The following is a 20979-nucleotide window of genomic DNA, read 5'->3' as shown; positions in this document are numbered from 1 at the left end:
GCTTGAGAGGAGCTGCAGAGAAGGGGAGAATCTCCCCAAATACAGGTGTGCCAAGCGTGTAGTGTAAAATTATAAGGGGTGCGTGTTGGTGGCAGGGAAGTCAGGCGCAGGAGAACGAACTTGGTATAAACAGAGTTATTTAATAAATGCTGACAAAACTCCAAAACAACCAAAATGTACAAAATAACAAAGTGAGTACAAAACCCGTCGCACATCACATACAATCAAAACAAACTCCGACAAAGACATGAGCGGAAACAGAGGGTTAAATACTCAACATGTAACTGATGGGATTGGAACCAGGTGTGAAGGAAGACAAGACAAAACCAATGGAAAATGACAAATGGATCAGCGATGGCTAGAAGGTCGGTGACGTCGACTGCCGAACACCACCCGAACAAGGAGAGGGACTGACTTCGGTGGAAGTTGTGACAAAAATACTGTAATGTAAAATACTCAGAAATCCTGAAAGATAACCCTTTTGGTTAGACTGCCACTTGCGGTCTAACCAAAAGGGTTATCTTTGATTTCAGAGTATTTAAAAAATAAAATCATAATAGATGTTATCTGTTTGAATATTTATATTCCTGAACTGTATCTGACGACACCCAAACAAAACAAATCACACGACCTGTCTAAAATACCCGTGTAGGATATCATGCTATGCAGGTAGCCCATTGGGCACAGACATAAATTCAATATCTATTCCATGTTGGTTCAACATAATTTAATTGAAATGACGTGGAAACAACCAGTGTGTGCCCAGTGGGAGGCTACTGAGCACTGGAAGTTTATAAGACACAATGATGAAGAGTGAGTGACAGAACAATTCCACTTCAATCAAAAAATGCATATGTTAATTATTTGTTTGAAGTTCATGTTTCTTGAAGTGAACATGCACTTCTTGCAATTATCTAATTATATTTTAAACATTTTTATTCATATTTTTCATGATTGCAGCAAAAGATTCAGATAAAAAGAAGCAGTAGTTGAGGCTTAAAGGTGGGCAGCAAAGGTTCCAGGGGGGGGCAGAAGAGTTCTCCCTAAAAGTGTCTCCATCGCACCTCCATGACTCCTCCGATCTGTTAAAGAAACTTAATAAGAACTTCAAGTTATGGTGGGTGAACAACTTTTATTTAGCTCTTTTTCTAAAATGCTGCCAATAGCTTTGTTTTCTTACCTTCTGAATTGTTTGCAATTAGTTTGAATTAAAATTATTTATAGACCTATTCTTATATACCAATTGTTGAATGTTAACTAGTAATAATTATGTCCAGTTTGTTTATCACACTAATAAACTGCAAAATACATTTTAAAAAGAGAATGACTGTGCAATGCATTATTTATTAAATGTTTCATGGCAGTTCAGGAATACTATTTGAAAAGTTTGTGCCAATGCAAACATTGCCAAGGAAACTCAAGAAATGCCTAGAACAGAATGTATATTACATTTTTTATTTCAAATCAAGTACATTAGATCTTGGGACACACTTCAATGATTAAATACACACAATAAGAATTCCTTTGCCTATTCAGTTACAGAAAACAAATAAAATGTGTATGATAAAGCTTTGCTGAAAACAAGTTATTTTGGCATTGTTCATTCTCAGCTAGTGTTTCTTAAATTAAACAAAACAAACAAAAAGAACAAACCTAAGTAACAAAGAATAGATGGCTCAAAATCTATTCAACACTAGAATATGAAAACGTAGCACCTTGTACCAGTCAAAATGTTTTTGTTTTTTGGGGGACTGGTTTGTAGTGGATAAGAAGCGATGATATTGAATGGGGAGCCTCAAGGATGGAATTAAATAATAATTAAACATAAATGAAAAGGGTATAAAACATTTCCACTCCCCAACTGATTATTTTGGACTGTGGAGGCAGACAGTACAGAACGAAACACTTTGATCAGATTAATTCTGTCATCAGGTGAAAGTCATTTGACTACTTTGATGTCAAATATCAGTCTGTTGTAGTTAATGTTACACAGGACTCACCAACAATATTAGAATACAATTCCCACTGTATACTTGGTGCCAAAACATGACAATCCTGCCAAAAGAAATACTGTACATTATGTGCTGCTAAAATACAAAGTAAAATTAGCTCTGACGGTTTCAATGGTTTCTAATAAGAACTAAAGCTAACCCTAAGGCACTGCTCAAAAAGAAGCAAAATAATAAAATAAAAAAAGATAGGGAGAGGCAGTGCAATCTAGCTACGGAAACTGGCAAGACTCATGAACTACCATGTCTCCCCTAAAAATCATTACATCAGTAAAACAAATGGAACACCAACAGCAATACCATATGTGGCATTGACTAGGCCTATAATGTTACTTAAAACATTGACAGACATTTCCCACTAATTGGTGAACCTTTGCTGACCAGAGGTAACAACAATCAGGTCTGTGATAGGCCCACGTTATGGATGATAACAATCCTACATATGGTTATTATATATACAGTGAGAGAGGCCATTCAGGATGGGAGTTCCACTCACTGTTCCTTTGAGACCTCGGCTTGATCTAAAATTTAGTTTGATGCAGGTCTCTATCAATATAATTTTTATTTTCAATCAGTGCAAAACTTTTTGAGTCAACGTTAGCTTAGCATAGTGGGGTTGATGTCTACATCCACACCACTTCAAAACACAAATGAACAAAACGAAATGAAGGGAAAAAGTCGTCAAACACATATACTCTCTAAAGTCTTACAATAGTGGTCCTGTTTGGCTCAGTTGGTAGAGCATGGTGCTTGCAATGCCAGGGTTGTGGGTTTGATTCCCACCGAGGGACCAGAACAAAAATGTATGCACTCGCTACTGTAAGTCGCTCTGGATAAGAGCAGCTGCTAAATGACTAAAATGTTGTGGAGGATACAGAGATATACATATAGGTGTGGACTAGGTTATTGTATCAGTGGGACATGGATGCAGTAATGGAGCTTTTGTGTAATGTTTCAATAAGCCATTCTGGCTACAGTACCAATGATACATCATGCCACTTATTTCTAGGGATGATGGCTGGGTTACATTCAGCATTTACATGCAGACAAGTTTGCTCTCCTTTGAGTTGTATTGTACTGATGAAACCAGCAAGGGGTGCTGAACCACGCATGAAGGACTGTTTCATGTCAAAGTTGCATATCCAAATATGTTTTGTCAAAGGCAATTTAACAAAAAGATTCCAAAAATCAGTTTTGTTCAATGTTGTATGAGACATACATTAAGGAAAACAAGTTAGATTTACATGGGGCACCTTCAAGATTTCTGTTAAGACATTCAGTTATTAACATTAGATCCCAATCATATTTGGTATGAATGGATTTACTATAAAGATAATTTTTCAACAATAAATACTAAATGAAATATATTAAAGTAACTCTCCAGTTTCCAGATTTCTATGAAATATGACATAATTCATTACAACATGAGTGAAATAGTTGTTTTCCTTCCACATTTTTTGAATGAAGTATGTAAAATTCTTTAAAAAAAAAGAATGCTATTCTCTGTTGGAATGGTGTGGGCATACCCAACAACAGAATGGTGTGGGCATACCCCAACAACAGAATGGTGTTGGCATACCCCAACAACAGAATGGTGTGGGTGTATAACAGGTCATTAAAAATATTAATGTGAGTAGACCGCTGATTGGCCAGCTCACATCATCCTCTCTAACCCTCAATCTCAACTCTGGATTTCAAAGTTAGTTCCACTGTATTGTTTCATTGTACCCTCTAATCAGGGACTAATTTAGACCGGGGACACCAAGTGAGTGCAATTAACTATCAGGTAGAACAGAAAACCATCAGGTTTAACCCTCAAGATCTGATTGCTGAAATTGCAAAATAATAATAAAGTTCACTTGTGTGTACATAGGGGAAAGTGATTCGTAAACAAAATGTTGAGCAGTACATGCAAAATCATTGTATACAACAACACTTCTTGATTTACTGTACATATTATGCAACCCTCCATTGCTTATTCTCATACCTACCCACAACAATGTAGTTACTGCTTCGGCAAATATGTAATCTTGATGTATGTACCTTTGTCAAGTATAACACCCCTGTTGCCAGTGGAGACTGTACATGGAAGATACTTTGATACAAAATAATCAAGTTATTATATGTTGAATCCTGTCTTAGAGTCACCCAAGATTTTAAAGAAAGAGAATAATATTAGGCCCATTTAAATCAGACAGCAGCTTTTAATTAGATTTTATCCAGTTTACAATTGTGGTTAATTAATCTAGCCCATCTGTAGGCTTTTGTCAGATTTTCTTGTGGGGTCCTATCTGTAGTAGCAGTAGTATAGTTGCAGCCTGCTTCATGTCACTGTTTTCAGTACTTTTCATCTCCCCCAAGGATTAAAACTGCCCCAAGGACTAAAAACAACAAAACTTAAATATTCATATAGAGGTAAGATGCTAAAGTGTATTTACAAATGTCAAGCAATAAGTAAGGGCCAAATACGCCAATGTAGAATTTTGCACTTAACTTTCCTCATGTAGTGAAAATGGTCAGGCAGCTAGTATGATACACCTTCACTCTTCAGCACCAGGAAAGACACCATTTCCACCATGAGAAAGTGAACACAGACCCACATTGTAAACCTCCCAAATGCACAAATCAAACACATACACATATATATATATATATATATATATATATATATATATATATATATATATATATATATTAAAAACATGAATACGTAACAAAAGTGTGACAGGTTTTGCTACGTACCATGCTCAAGCCTGCCCTGCAAGTGTCCTAGCTGTGCATGCCACTCTTTCCCAGAGTCCCAACGCACGCACGCACGCACGCACACACGCACACGCACACGCACACACACACACCTCTATGAGCTATGTAAATACAGTCTATAACAAAACAATGACATGGAGAGAGGGACGGAAGACATACAGTTGGTTTCCCTGACGACAACACCTCTTGATATGATAGGAGGAGAGGCATGGAGACAGTGGTTATCCAATGAGTTCCCCAGCTGCCTGTGCTGTGTGACGTCATAAAGGTCCTATCTATCCTATACTCCAAAAAGATCATCTAAGGCCACAATGTTCATCCAGAAAGGAAAGTGTAAACACTGCAAAAGAAGAGAAAAGACAGTCAGCCACACATCCCTTGAGGGATATATATACTGCTCAAAAAAATAAAGGGAACACTTAAACAACACATCCTAGATCTGAAGGAAATAAATAATCTTATTAAATACTTTTTTCTTTACATAGTTGAATGTGCTGACAACAAAATCACACAAAAAGAATCAATGGAAGTCCAATTTATCAACCCATGGAGGTCTGGATTTGGAGTCACACTCAAAATTAAAGTGGAAAACCACACTACAGGCTGATCCAACTTTGATGTAATGTCCTTAAAACAAGTCAAAATGAGGCTCAGTAGTGTGTGTGGCCTCCACGTGCCTGTATGACCTCCCTACAGCGCCTGGGCATGCTCCTGATGAGGTGGCGGATGGTCTCCTGAGGGATCTCCTCACAGACCTGGACTAAAGCATCCGCCAACTCCTGGACAGTCTGTGGTGCAACGTGGCATTGGTGGATGGAGAGAGACATGATGTCCCAGATGTGCTCAATTGGATTCAGGTCTGGGGAACGAGCGGGCCAGTCCATAGCATCAATGCCTTCCTCTTGCAGGAACTGCTGACACACTCCAGCCACATGAGGTCTGGCATTGTCTTGCATTAGGAGGAACCCAGGGCCAACCGCACCAGCATATGGTCTCACAAGCATATGGTCTCACAATCTCATCTCGGTACCTAATGGCAGTCAGGCTACCTCATGGAGGGCTGTGCGGCCCCCCAAAGAAATGCCACCCACACCATGACTGACCCACCGCCAAACCGGTCATGCTGGAGGATGTTGCAGGCAGCAGAACGTTCTCCACGGCGTCTCCAGACTCTGTCACGTCTGTCACGTGCTCAGTGTGAACCTGCTTTCATCTGTGAAGAGCACAGGGCGCCAGTGGCGAATTTGCCAATCTTGGTGTTCTCTGGCAAATGCCAAACGTCCTGCACGGTGTTGGGCTGTAAGCACAACCCCCACCTGTGGACGTCGGGCCCTCATACCACCCTCATGGAGTCTGTTTCTGACCGTTTGAGCAGACACATGCACATTTGTGGCCTGCTGGAGGTCATTTTGCAGGGCTCCGGCAGTGCTTCTCCTGCTCCTCCTTGCACAAAGGCGGAGGTAGCGGTCCTGCTGCTGGGTTGTTGCCCTCCTACGGCCTCCTCCACATCTCCTGATGTACTGGCTTGTCTCCTGGTAGCGTCTCCATGCTCTGGACACTACGCTGACAGACACAGCAAACCTTCTTGCCACAGCCCGCATTTGATGTGCCATCCTGGATGAGCTGCACTACCTGAGCCACTTGTGTGGGTTGTAGACTCCGTCTCATGCTACCACTAGAGTGAAAGCACCGCCAGCATTCAAAAGTGACCAAAACATCAGCCAGGAAGCATAGGAACTGAGAAGTGGTCTGTGGTCCCCACCTGCAGAACCACTCCTTTATTGGGGGTGTCTTGCTAATTGCCTATAATTTCCACCTGTTGTCTATTCCATTTGCACAACAGCATGTGAAATTTATTGTCAATCAGTGTTGCTTCCTAAGTGGACAGTTTGATTTCACAGAAGTGTGATTGACTTGGAGTTACATTGTGTTGTTTAAGTGTTCCCTTTATTTTTTTGAGCAGTGTATATATTTTTAAAAGGTCCATAATGTAATTCTGTATGACCCGACTGTTTTCAAATATACATTTTAGTCACTGAAAGCAAGTCTGATAAGCAGTAGATCCATTATATGTGCAATATTTCTGTTTCCCCTCCACAAGTTTAATTTTTGCTTCTTTTTACTTTCGGTTTTGTACATCAGCTTGAAACAGCTGAAAAATATTTTTGGTTATAAAGCTATTTCATATTTTTGGTTATAAAGCTATTTCACAGCGGTTTAGATGGCACAATAATTCTCTACATTTGAGATGTACATCTAGAGATGTGATGGAACAAACCTATTTATTTAAGGCACTTCAATAGCTACTCCTAGAGTCCTGTTTAGGAGTCGACCCGCTGTTGAGGATTTCCTCTTCCTCTGCATCCCCCTCCTCTTCCTCCGTCCAGCCTCCCAGACACAGCGGGGTGGGCATATTAGACAGGCTGACTGCTGTGTGGACGCTGTGCATCTGAGAACCTGATTGCGTAGATAGAGGGTCGGAGCATAGACAGTTGGTCAACTGGATGTCATAAGCTAAAAACGATCAACAACCAAACACGCTCCATCTGACGTTAGCCAAGATCTTACGTAAGTAAAAACAGAATGACTGTTTCGTACCAGCGTTGCTGCCTAGCTCTCTCATTGGCACTGGGTTCTGCCACTGGCCGAATGTCCTCTGGTGGGGGAGCGAGTTCTGTTGGTGGACCTAGGGACAGAGTGGAACACACGTCACACGCTCGGGGGGTGTGTGTGTGCGTGTAGAAAGGTAAATGAAAAGAAGGACCCTGAGGCCACCTCTTCGAGGTTACCTACCTCATGCATGTAAATAGCATGGAGACTCATCTCAGCCGAGGCAAACTCTGAAAGCAATGTAGTGCTCTTCATTCGAGAATCACTGGCTGACATGCTGAGGAAATAAAAACAAGCTATTATCAGCAAGTAAAAAAAAAAACATCTAAGTACATTGTTATTAATCACTTAATTCACAGACTATCAACTAACCTCATATTCAATCAATAATGCACCTTCGACAAGCAGGTACTGTATCAAATCAATCAACACTTTTGCGTTATGGATGAACCTAGACAACAGTGTTGTGTTTGCAGAGTGTGTGTTTGCAGAGCATGGTGTCGGTCTACCTACCTGTCGATGATGGTGCGGTCACTGCAGTACATGGTGCTGTCGGGGTGGGTGGAAGGCAGATGGACATGCGAGCGGGAGCGGCTGGCGTGGGGGAGCTGAGAGTGGGAGCTGGATAGCGAGGCCAGGACGCTGGCGGCGGCAGAGGCAGCCGTGCTGGGAGGAACGAAGCGGCGGTCTCGGCCTGGTAGGCCTGACGCGGTCAGCACAGGGTGGGCCAGGACACTTGCCAATAGGTTGTCAGGCTGGACAGGAAAACATAACCCAGAGGTCAGTACACAAGCAAATTGTCAAGATATAACTCAACATACTGTAATCCAATAACAAACCTTAGTCAAATTGCAATACATTGACATCATTGTTGGATGAAACAGTTGAATGACTAGCAGAGTCGGGTTGCCATTATAGTGTTGAGGAAAATATCTACCTGTGTACTAACTGTGACTGACAATGAATTAGCTGGATGGGGATGTGGGTGTAGTGGGGAGTTACTGTAGTTACTAACTTCATTGCCGGACCCGTTGGAGAGCAGTGAGGAGCAGAGCGGGGCCTCAGAGAGCAGCAGCTGGGTAGGGGGTCCTCCCTGGGCGTCCTGGTGCACCTTCTCCTTCAGATGGCTGATGAACACTGAGCTCTCCTGGGGGGGCTGCCAACGGGGGTTCTTGATGGTGAAGTGCATCAGGGACAGCTCAGTCTTGCCGTTCTCAGCCTGCTGGTACACAGACGCCTCCGTCTGGCCCTCAGACATCCACTGAAACAGACAATGTGTGACAATTACTCACTGGAACAATGCAATATTGAAAAAAATGTACTATGCGGCCTTTTGAGTGGTGCAGCGGTCTAAGCCTTTGCATCTCAGTGTTGTGACGTCACAACAGCCTGGGGTTCCATCCCAGGTTGTGTCACAACCGGCCGTGATCGGGAGTCCCATAGGACGGCGCACAACTGGCCCAGCGTCGTCCGGGTGAGGGGAGGGTTTGGCCGGGGGGCTTTACTTGGCTCATTGCGCTCTAGTGACTCATTGTGCAGGCCGGGCACCTGCAGTTTTACTTCAGTCGTCAGTTGAAAGGCGTTTCCTCTGACACATTGGTGTAGCTGGCTTCCGGGTTAAGCGAGCGGGTGTTAAGAAGCGCAGCTTGGCGGGTCATGTTTTGAAGGAAGCATAACTCGACCTTCGCCTCTCCTGAGCCCGTTGGGGAGTTGCAGTGATGAGACAAGATAGTAATTGGATGGCAATTGGATATCATGAAATTATGGAGAAAAAGGGGGTAAATAACAAAAAAATATATAAAATAACTATGCATAAGTGACTAATATCAGGAGAGGACGCATTCACATTAATTTCTGATGCAATAACGATGACCTGGTGATCACTGACCTAAAAACAGCAGTGAGAGTCTTCATTTCAACAAAGTAATGACAATACTTTCCATATCAACGTCCCTTTCCCATACCCTAAATTACAGGCACTAACCAGAGGGTTTCCATGACGACGGATGTCCATCTGTGCGAAGGAGCAGATGTCTCCGACCCCAACTACCTCCACAGTGAAGTTCCTGAAGAAGTCAATGATCTCCAGGGACTTGTTCCTCAGGAGGAAGATGAGAATGAAGGGCGTGACGATGGGGCTAAGCAGCTCCTCCAGGATAAACAGCTAAACAGACAGACACAGAGACACAGACACAAAGACAGACAATACTGGATTTGATGGTATTCAGACTTGATATCTGCACCCTTAACTTGAATTTTCACATAGCCTATGTCATTCACTGATTGTTAATAAATTGATGATAAACTGATTGTGGGGGCTGTCTTGTTAGACTTCAGTGCAGCTTTTGACATTATTGATCATAGTCTGCTGCTGGAAAAACGTGTGTTATGGCTTTACACCCATTGCTATAATGTGGATAAAGAGTTACTTGTCTAACAGAACACAGAGGGTTTTCTTTTATGGAAGCCTATCAAATATAATCCAATTAGAATCAGGAATTCCCCAGGGTAGCTGTTTAGGTCCCTTACTTTTTTCAATTGTTACTAACATTGTTACTAACAACATCACTTTAAGACATGAGGGTCAATAGGGAAAATTTATAGAATTTTTTAAGTTTCCTCAAGTGCAGTCGCAAAAACCATCAAGCGCTATGATGAAACTGGCTCTCATGGGGACCGCCACAGGAATAGAAGACCCAGAGTTACCTCTGCTGCAGAGCATACGTTCATTAGAGTTACCAGCCTCAGAAATTGCAGCCCAATAAATGGTTCACAGAGTACAAGTAACAGCTCCCGAGTGGCGCAGCGGTCTAAGGCACTGCATCTCAGTGCTAGAGGAGTCACTACAGACACCCTGGTTCGAATCCAGGCTGTATCACAACCAGCCGTGATTGGGAGTCCCATATGGCGGAGCACAATTGGCCCAGCGTCGTCTGGGTTTGGCCAGTATAGGCTGTCATTATAAATAAGAATTTGTTCTTAACTTGACTTGCCTAGTTAAATAAAGGTTAAATAAAAACAGACATCTCAACATCAACTGTTCAGAGGAGACTGTGTGAATCAGGCCTTCATGGTCAAATTGCTGCAAAGAAACCACTACTAAAGGACACCAATAATAAAAAGAGACTTGCTTGGACCAACAAACACGAGCAGACCGGTGGAAATATTTCCTTTGGTCCAATGTCCAAATTTGAGAATTTTGGTTCCAACCGCCGTGTCTTTGAGAGACGCAGAGTAGGTGAATGGACGATCTCTGCATGTATATTTCCAACTGTAAAGCATGGAGGAGGAGGTGTTACGGTGTGGTGGTGCTTTGCTGGTGACACTGTCTGATTTATTTAGCATTCAAGGCAGTTAACAAGCATGGCTACCACAGCATTCTGCAGTGATACACCATCCCATCTGGTTTGGGCATAGTGGGACTATCACTTGTTTTTCAACAGGACCATGACCCAACACACCTCCAGGCTGTGTAAAGGCTATTTTACCAAGAAGGAGAATGATGGAGTGCTGCATCAGATGACCTGGCCTCCACAATCCCCCGACCTCAACCAAATTGAAATGGTTTGGGATGAGTGGGACTGCAGAGTGAAGGAAAAGCAGCCAACAAGTGCTCAGCATATGTGGGAACACCTTCAAGACTGTTGGAAAAGCATTCCAGGTGAAGCTGGTTGAGAGAATGCCAAGAGTGTGCAAAGCTGTCAAAGGCAAAGGGTGGCTAGAAGAATCTCAAATATATTTTGATTTGTGTAACACTTTTTTGATTACTACATAATTCCATGTGTTATTTCATAGTTTTGATGTCTTCACAATTATTCTACAATATAGAAAATAGTAAAAAGAAAAACCCTTGAATGAGTGGGTGTTCTAAAATATTTGACCAGTAGTGTATACTAAATAATATATGTGTGACATTTGTTTTGATTTAGAATAGACCATTATCATGCACCTGTATCGAAACAGGGCAGCGGGAAAAAAGACATGTCATCTACGTACTTAAATAGCGAATGGAGGACACTTTTTCACATGGTTCATTTTCATGCCAGCCAGGTAGGCTGTACTCCAGTTGTAAAGAGAAGCAATGAGCTTAATATTAGGAAAGTTGAGAAATAAATATAGTAGGCTTAGCCTATAGAAAGCTAATTGGATCCTCCTATTTTTTAATAGCGGCCATCACTGTTTTCTTCCACAATTGCATAGCCTATGGAAATGTTGCGTAACATGAGCTAATGAGCTATCATGAAGTGTTTGATTAGATTTTTGATTACATTTGCATTGATGTCAGAGTGACAGTTAGCAAGTTTGGTAGGCTACTAATGACCAGCAGCAGAATCAGAGCTTGGAGAAGCCTAATTACCGTGACTAAACGGTCATGTGGAATTTGACTGCCTTCATGACTCATGACCGCCAGTGTGGCGGTAATACGCCCACCGCAACAGCCCTAGTTACAAGAGCATTTCAATTTCAGATCGTATGTCATAAAGTCATACACTGACCAGCTGAATCCAGGTGAAAGCTATGATACCTTATAGATGTCACTTGTTAAATCCACTTCAATCAGTGTATATGAAGGGGAGGAGGCAGGTTAAAGAAGGATTTTTAAGCATTGAGACAATTGAGACATGGATTGTGTATTAGTGCCATTCAGAAGGTGAATGGGTAAGACAAAATATTTAAGTGCCTTTGAACGGTGTATGGTAGTAGGTGCCAGGCACCTGTTTGTGTCAAGAACTGCAACGCTGCTGGGTTTTTCACGCTCAACAGTTTCCCGTGTGAACCAAAAATGGTCCACCACCCAAAGGACATCCAGCCAACTTGACAATTGTGGGAAGCATTGGAGTCAACATGGGCCAGCATCCCTGTGGAATGCTTTCGACATCTTGTAGTCCATGCCTCGACGAATTGAGGATGTTCTGAGTGCAAAAGGGGTGCAACTCAATATTAGGAAGGTGTTCCTAATATTTTGTACACTCTGAATAGTTGAGTAGTTCCATTCTATCTAAGCTGCAGCCAATGAGCAGTCTCTATTTACTGTCTGGCCCTTCTCACCCACCGCTTTGTACTGAAACAGCTGTGCCACCTCGTCCCGGGTCTCGCTCTTGTTGGCGTTGCCCCTCCAGTGGTCTGGCATGTAGTGGATGTGAGCCAGCACACACTGCAGCAGCTGCTCCGGGCACCACACCATGTGTTCGTCTGGGATGAAGGACCTAGGAGGAGGGCATATTCACAGACATCATCTCTCTATTTCACACAACATTTAACACAACATATTATATGGATTATGGACAGACTGGTATGTCTGGGGGTTTAACATAGGCTGAAATGTTCTCTAACAAAGACGTTCCCTTCTGCTCCCTCGCTCATTACTGTCTGTTAGAACTGGTGGGGTGACAACAATATGGTGGAATCTAGGTGGAGCTGTTGCATACCAACTCTGCAATGGGAAGGGGTAAGGAACGACTTTTTCAAATGATACACAGCCACAAATCACTGCAAGAGAGGTCCCGAGAGGTCACCATTCCCCCTGTCCCGTGGCTTACCTGGTGATGGTGATAACCACTCCCAGCACGGTGATGGCGGTCAGGATGTGCTGCACGGTCAAGACATCCTCATCATATACGGTCAGTGCGATGAGCACGGCCAGCACCGAGCCCGAGAAGAACGCCACGTTCTTGGCCAGCACGGTGAGGAGCGGCGAGGTGAACGAGTTCATGTACTTGGAGATGGGCTTGTAGCCGCGGCCTAGCCTGCCATGCAGCTCGTGGTCCAGCTCATTGAAGTGGCGCAGGTAGAGGCGGCCGAACATAGACCAGCGGCGTGCTCCCAGACTCCCTGGCTCCCTCCTGATGACCTCGGTGTAGCTGAAGAAGGCGTAGAGCACCTGCCACACCAGGATGAAGGGGCAGAGGAGCAGGTTGGCCACGCCTAGTAGAAGAATGACCCGGCTCAGCTGCTGAGCCAGCTCCAGACGGTTCCCTGCTCGCTTGTACTTAGGGTGCAGGTTCCATTTGTTCTGGAACAGCGACCCCGGACCCCAGAAGAGAATCAGCTCAAAGTTGTACTTGAGGCCCTGGGTGAGGAACACCAGGTTTCCCAGAAGGGGGAGCTGAAGCTGTACAGGTAACAGGGACTTATTGACCATGGCCACCATGTAGTTCTTGAATCGCAGGATGCGGTGGTAGATGTCCAGCTCAGTTAGCTCCTTCTTGTGGATACACATCTGCTGCTCCCGCTGCAGGCTGATCAGACGGTCCTGGACCTCCTGCCATGTGAAGTTACACAGCTCGTCCTGGAAAGGGGAGAGGTCAAAGGTGTTCAGACTTTGTACCCTGATATGAGGGACACCTACTTACAGGTAAGCTGGGTGGGTATAACAAACGTTTTTCTTTATATATTTTGAAACCAATGGATTCCAAGGAAACTGACAACTACAGTAAGCTAAAACGGTCTGAAAAAAATAAAATAAATAAATAAATAAATAAATAATCGGCATACCACTGTTTCATGAGACTCTAGGATCAAAAGTAAAATACAATTATCCCTTAATGTGTTATTCCTGGTCCCTGAAACCTTTAAGGGGTTGACATAAAATGTTGGGGTTGACATAAAAATGTCAACCCCTTATGTCCAGTGGACATAAAAAAAGCCTTACCATGCTGATCTTCAGTGCTTTGATGTAGAACTGGCGTATCTCCCAGTAGCTGAGGATGTTGCAGAAGACCTTGATCATCCGGTAGACCCAGAAGATGGTCGCCATGATGAGCAGGAAGATGATCCAACTGTTCTCCTGGATCCTGGGGAAAAGAAGGGATGAAATAATTCATATTTTTATTCTCTGTTTGACATTAGAGGTTGATTTCAATGAATGCATGTGTATAGAGGGTATAAAACATTAGGAACACCTTCCTAATATTGAGTTGCACCCCCTTTGCCCTCAGAACAGCCTCAATTCGTCAGGGCATGGACTCTACAAGGTGTTGAAAGCGTCCCACAGGGATGCTGGCCCATGTTGACTCCAATGCTTCTCACAGTTGTGTCAAGTTGGCTGGATGTCCTTTGGGTGATGGACCATTCCTGATACACAAGGGAAACTGTTGAGCGTGAAAAACCCAGCAGCATTGCAGTTCTTGACACAGTCAAACAGGTGCACCTGGCACCTACTACTATACCCCTTTGGATGATGATGCAGGCCATGCATAGAAGGTCAAAATTATTTATATCCACCATTGATGTATGACCATAACTAACTATCTACAAATGAGAGTAAAGGAGCCTTAAAAATCTGTTAGTTTAAGACTCCTCACACGTGACCTGAACCAACCTTATGTTGTAATGTATGTTGTTGGGCCTGAGAGGTATCTTAGGTAAATTAACTCCTGTTTAAGGTGGGTGGGTGGCTTGGTTATGTCCAACTAACGTTGTCTCTCCTGCGTTTCAGAGAGCTGCTGAGAATCAGCTGGTAAACTTTTAAGTATCCCATGTCATTTCAAAACACAGAACAAGTCACACACAGGTTATGATCTAGCTCAGTAGTTCCTAAACTCCAATTTTTTTTTTTTTAAAGAAACTTAGTTCACTTTTCAACTTACTCTTGAAAGTTTAAATAGTAGAATGCACAAGGTGCAATTAAAAAATTGGGTAGTGCATCATTAGTGGGGGGGTGTTCCCTAATGCTGGAAGTTTGGGAACCCCTGATCTAGGTAACCACCCTGGTAAACATATTCAGGAGAATGAACAATGAACATAAACATACATTCAGGAGTTTAATTTGGAAATAAAAAAACTAAAAACAAACAACGTGACAAAGTTAGGCTACTTCCGGATTTGTGTGACATCTTTTCATTTCCAGACCAACTCAAATGGTAAAATAGGGAGGAGTTAGGAGAGCAGGCAAAGTCTGTGGTTTTAAATGATGGGACATACTGTTCCTCGATTAGAATTCCTAGCAGTGGTGTGTCATCATCTTCCGTCTAAACACCCATTCAGTCATGGAGGGTTCTTAGAGAAGGGATTCGGGGGGGGGGGGGGGGGGGGAGCCTATGATTGTGATTGTGTGCAGAACCAGATTAATGAGATGAAAACAGGAAAGCTTGTTTATCCATCTTGGAAAGAAATGTGGCTGTGGTGGAGGGGACTGGGTCTCGCAGCAGAGCTTGGGTGTGTCATGGGGTCCACAGACTGCCTGCCCAGACCTCAAGAGTGACTCCTTTCAGCTACTCAGTGAGCTGTCCCTGTGTGAGACTTACCATGTAGGGGCTATCCATTACATTGTTTTCCCTGGTATTACTCTGAACACAGTGCACTGATACACAAATAACCTGCTTCAAGAACCTGTCATCAACTACAGGCTGACGGTGTTGCAACTTGCCTCGTGTTTCCAAGTGTTTTAGGCCGAGGCTATGCGGATGATTTAGTATTTTGAAATAAACTATTCAAATGTAGTTGCAGGGAACTTAATTTATATTTCAGATTTGTCTTTGACAGAGAAGTCATGACTACCAAAGCCTTTGCTCGGTAGGTCTAACTAACTAAGCTCTTCAACACAAGGGTTCACCTAGTTCACAGCACACAAGGCTAACTAAAATAACTTTGGATCAAATTTCATTAAAACAGCAGCCTTCCCTCAGTCCATTGAACACAATTAGACGTACATGCCAATAGCACTCCAAATTAATTATCTAATTTCCAATTAGATAATAGGAAATGACAATGATAAGACTTCGCCACTCAAAAGAGCTCATATCGCAATTAGCATCTCTAATAAACAAGAAAATGATTTCTTCATCATAATGTTCTGAGTGGAAGTATAACCCACAGGCAATGTGAAAGTAGGCCAGAGCTCTGCGCTCCACAGCGTATCTCTATGAATGTGAGCATGTCTTACAGTAAAACCTCATCTGACACAACCCAATAAGCAAACATTAGCCTCAGAATTACAGGTCATCATTACATTTAGCTGGAAATCCCCTTTTCAGGCCTGATGAAGTTCTGCAGGCTCTGAGATGTATACCCTAGTATAATTCTGTCTAGTCACAAGAGAATAAAATACCCAATGTCATGAAGATGGATTTACATTCTGGCATTGGCAGTGATTTTGCGATCCCCATTAGTGACAGCTAGTCTTACTGGGGTTCGACATAAAATGAATAAGACATTAAAGACAAAACACTTTACAATTGACATACATGTAAAAACATTAACAAGTAGTGTGTGTGTGTGCATCTAACAGTTACACATACATGTCAGTAAATACACATAACAAGTAGGTCACATGGGGGAAGAGGCGTTTTAGTGGTAAGACAAGGGGTACGTCAGAAAACCACCCAAAATTACCTTTGCAGTCAAGGACTCAGATTTGTTTCTGAGGGATCATGTACAAAAACAATAAACCTGAACTGGCAACAATGACAAGTATTTCTACCTCAACTACACATGCCTATATAGGCTACCAATCCACCTATTAAGCCAATGTTGATTGACCTACCTCTCAGTGCACTGCTGGCTTGGTAGGATGGCATCAGGCAGAGAGACCTTGTTTCTGTCCAGGGGGTTCTGGCTAGGTCCTGTGTGGTTCACTGCCCGGTTGGCAAACAGTATATCATACTCCACACAGTTGAAGAGGAATGTTGTGAAAGTGACCACAAACAGGAACTGACTGCAATAAGGAGTTTGAGATGTTGGGGTTAAACATTAGCCGATATAAACTTTGAATATTGTCTTAAAAGTTGAAACAATCTTACATTAACATGAGGTTTGTAAACAAATGGATATACTTACAAAAGTTCAAAGAACTCTGATAACATCATACAAGCAAAGCCATTTTTCTGATGAAACTGATAGATGTGGAAATTTGAGTTAAGGAAAACAGAGTCAAGTGTTTTTTTTTTATCATAGCCTACAAAACAACCACTCTTGAAGTAATCGTTGATGGCTAATCAAATAATAACCATGATGTAGGTTTTTTTACGTAGACTTAATACATCCGTTACAGAGAAACAAAACCACAACAAAGCAACGTAAAGTGAACCAGTATGGCATCAATATCATTAAAGTACAGAGGACATTCTGGAAGGACACACATAATTGAAAGTCGTTCTCCTGAGGCAAGTCTCTTATTTAAAGTCACTGTGCATCATGAGCTGCATTTATTTACAGCCACATCGTACTGTCAGAATCATATTAATGTCAAAGCGGTGTTTAAAATTGCTCCTTTCTAAATGAGATTGTTAGGTGATAATAATGATAACAGACATGATAAAGCTGCAATTTTAAACATCATACTGAAAGTAATGCATATTTCCAAAACAATAAGCTACAATACACAGTACCAGTCAAAGATTTGGATACACCTACTCATTCAAGGGTTTTTCTTTATTTTTACTATTTTCTACATTGTAGAATAATAGTGAAGACATCAAAACTATGACATAACATATATGGAATCATGTAGTAACCAAAAAAATCTAAATATATTTTATATTTAAGATTCTTCAAAGTACCCTTTGACTTGATGACAGCTTTGCACACTCTTGGCATTCTCTCAACCAGCTTCATGAGGTAGTCACCTGGAATGCGTTTCAATTAACAGGTGTGCCTTGTTAAAAGTTAATTTGTGGAATTTCTTTACTTCTTAATGTGTTTGAGCCAATCAGTTGTATTGTGACAAGTTAGGGGTGTTATACAGAAGATAGCCCTATTTGGTAAAAGACCAAGTCCATATTAGGGCAATAACAGCTCAAATAAGCAAAGAGAAATGACAGTCCATCATTACTTTAAGACATGAAGGTATGTCAATACGTAAAATGTCAAGAACTTTCAAAGTTTCTCAAGTGCAGTCGCAAAAATCATCAAGCGCTGTGAAACTGGCTCTCATGAGGACCGCCACAGGAAAGGAACACCCAGAGTTACCTCTTCTGTGGAAGATAAGTTCATTAGAGTTACCAGCCTCAGAAATTGCAGTCCAAATAAATGCTTGACAAAGTTCAAGTAACAGACACATCTCAACATCAACTGTTCAGAGGAGACTGCTTGAATCAGGCCTTCATGGTCAAATTGCTGTGAAGAAACCACTACTAAAGGACACCAATAAGATGAAGAGACTTGCTTGGGCCAAGAAACACAAGCAATGGACATTAGACCATTGGAAATCTGTCCTTTGGTCTGATGAGTCCAAATTTGAGAATTTTGGTTCCAACCGCCATGTCTTTGTGAGATGCGGAGTAGGTGAACGGACGATCTCCACATGTGTGGTTACCACCGTGAAGCATGGAGGAGGAGGTGTGATGGTGCTTTGTTGGTGACACTGTCTGCAACTTATTTAGAATTCAAGGCACACGTAACCAGCATGGCTACCATAGCATTCTGCAGCGATACACCATCCCATCTGGTTTACACTTAGTAGGCCTATCATTTATTTTTCAACAGGACAATGACCCAACACATCTCCCCGCTGTGTAAGGGCTATTTGACCAAGAAGGAGAGTGATGGAGTGCTGCTGTAACCGATGTGAAATGGCTAGCTAGTTAGCGGGGTGTATGCTAATAGCGTTTCAATTGGTGACGTCACTCGCTCTGAGACCTTGAAGTAGTTGTTCCCCTTGCTCTGCAAGGGCCGCGGCTTTTGTGGAGCGATGGGTAACGATGCTTCGAGGGTGGCTGTTGTCGATGTGTGCAGAGCCCAGGTAGGAGCAAGGAAAGGGATGGAAGCTAAACTGTTACACTGCATCAGATGACCTGGCCTCCACAATCACCCGACCTCAACCCAACTGAGATGGTTTGGGATGAGTTGGACCGCAGAGTGAAGGAAAAGCAGCCAACAAGTATGTGGGAACAAGACCATTGGAAAAGCATTCCAGGTGAAGCAGGCTGAGAGAACACCAATTGTGTGCATACCTGTAATCAAGGTAAAGGGTGGCTACTTTGAAGAATCTAAAATATATTTTGATTTGTTTCGCACTTTTTTGGTTACTACAGTATTCCATGTGTCGTTTCATAGTTTTGATCTCTTCACTATTATTCTACAATGTAAAAAAAAAATGAAATAAAGAAAAACCCTTGAATGTTCAAACGTTTGACTGGTACTGTATATTGCCAGAGAAACATGTTTATCACAAATGTCTTAAAAGGATATTCTTGTAAAGAAGTTGTCCAGATTCTTGATATGGTGCCATGAGTCTGCAAATTAGGGTTGGGAATAAAAGTAACATTGAGACTTAATGAAACCATTACTTTTGTTCAACAAAACAGCAATAACAGTAGTAATCAGGTATGATTTGAAGAAAACAACAACTTTAAGTTAATCTCGAGCCTGGGCGTATAGGAAATAGTAGTACTGTGTCATTACAAGGAATCACATTATCACACCAAATCATATTATACCATAACATAGCCTTTATGTCTATCCCTGATAGGACAATATATATTACGTTATAATATAACCAGTACAGTACCACTCAGGCCCTCTGGCACATGCACTAATAGGTCCTCCTCCCCGGGAGGTGAGTCCTCCTCAAAGTCATCAATCCGCTGGTACTCCTGGTAAGCTTCAAAGTTCGCCATTGTCCTTCACATTCTCCCCTGTACCTCCTCCAATAGGCAAGTTGGGAACACACACAGTGTTATTGTGGTGTGGATTGAAAAAGAGCAGCATTCATCAACGACGAGTGTCAGACACAGTGAACACACACTACATAGATGTCAGCTGTGTGAGACAATTCATAGCAAGATGAGCTGTCAACAACATTCAGATAGATAACCAAGTAAGTGTAACGTTAGGTTTAAAATATCTGGTCTTCTATGCATTCTTGCCTTTCTTGGAATCTAACTTGCTAACGTTAGCTAGCAGTCGTGTTCACGACAGTGTGACAGGTAACGTTGGCTAGCTAACAGAAATAGACATAACGTTACATATCTAATGTTAGTTAGATTTATTAAATATTGGGTTATGTTGGTTACTTGTTGTCAACAACCAACCAGTCATTTTACAGCTAGCAAACATTCGCTAAAGCGAAAGCAGACAGCTGGGGATAGTTTGCTACTGTAGCTATTACGCTAGTTAACGTTAGTTAGATACGTAGCATTACAATGTGACGTTGAATGGTTAACGTTACCTAACACCAACAAAGGCAGCAACAAACTACCAAGTAGCTAACTATCTAGCAAGGTAGCTAACTGTTCTTACCTCGATCAGCTTATTTTCTTGCTTGCCAGTCAGTTAACGTTACTCGTTTATCCTTGCCTTGATGTAATGCTATTAACGTTATTGTTCCCTTCACGGTCCATTCGCAGAATTCTAAATTCAAGTGGCCTGGACTTCAACGTTATTTGTCGAGCTATTGGAATAACCAATATTATATATTTAACTAATAGCTATTAAGGGTTGATAACAACCTAACTAACAGTAGCTGGCCAGATAAATAGCTAGAGATCATTCGTGGGCTTCCACTGTTTTGTGTTTCACAAACATATGTCAACAAAACACAATTTGACGTCACTTAATTTTAACGATCGTCACTTCCGCGAGACGAATGTCTTTTTTTTATTTCCCAATGACAGAGATAATCCTTGCCAATGATAACGATTCATTATCTTTTAACATT

The 20979-nt window shown here is 42.1% G+C and overlaps 1 protein-coding gene across 1 annotated transcript; it reads right to left on the bottom strand.

Moving 5' to 3' along the window:
• Window positions 1-1439: 1439 nt before the first annotated feature.
• On the bottom strand, window positions 1440-20867 carry atg9b (autophagy related 9B). The gene is made up of 15 exons (XM_014140636.3): window positions 20562-20867; window positions 19831-19966; window positions 19512-19555; window positions 17160-17224; window positions 16867-17037; window positions 14035-14176; window positions 12923-13671; window positions 12436-12589; window positions 9367-9546; window positions 8398-8643; window positions 7896-8137; window positions 7566-7659; window positions 7371-7458; window positions 7051-7229; window positions 1440-5112 (listed from the first exon to the last, which is right to left on the bottom strand). Exons 2-14 carry the CDS (start codon window positions 19937-19939, stop codon window positions 7069-7071), a joined length of 2445 nt encoding a protein of 814 aa, XP_013996111.1. The 5' UTR covers window positions 19940-19966; window positions 20562-20867; the 3' UTR covers window positions 1440-5112; window positions 7051-7068.
• Between the last annotated feature and the right edge of the window lie 112 nt (window positions 20868-20979).

This window comes from Salmo salar, chromosome 14 (genome assembly GCF_965601325.2).
Source record: "Salmo salar chromosome 14, fSalSal1, whole genome shotgun sequence".
Taxonomy (NCBI): domain Eukaryota; kingdom Metazoa; phylum Chordata; class Actinopteri; order Salmoniformes; family Salmonidae; genus Salmo; species Salmo salar.
The sequence above is the reverse complement of the archived record's forward strand: the minus strand, read 5'-3'. Positions and strand labels throughout refer to the sequence as shown.

Excerpts from the sequence above, each read along its gene's own strand:
- atg9b (XM_014140636.3), bottom strand. The coding sequence starts at position 19,939 with ATGGCGAACTTTGAAGCTTACCAGGAGTACCAGCGGATTGATGACTTT. Across the intron at positions 14,177-16,866 it reads AGCCAGCAGTGCACTGAGAG|GATCCAGGAGAACAGTTGGA; the intron begins GTAGGTCAATCA and ends TCTTTTCCCCAG. Across the intron at positions 7,660-7,895 it reads GACCGCACCATCATCGACAG|CATGTCAGCCAGTGATTCTC; the intron begins GTAGGTAGACCG and ends TTATTTCCTCAG.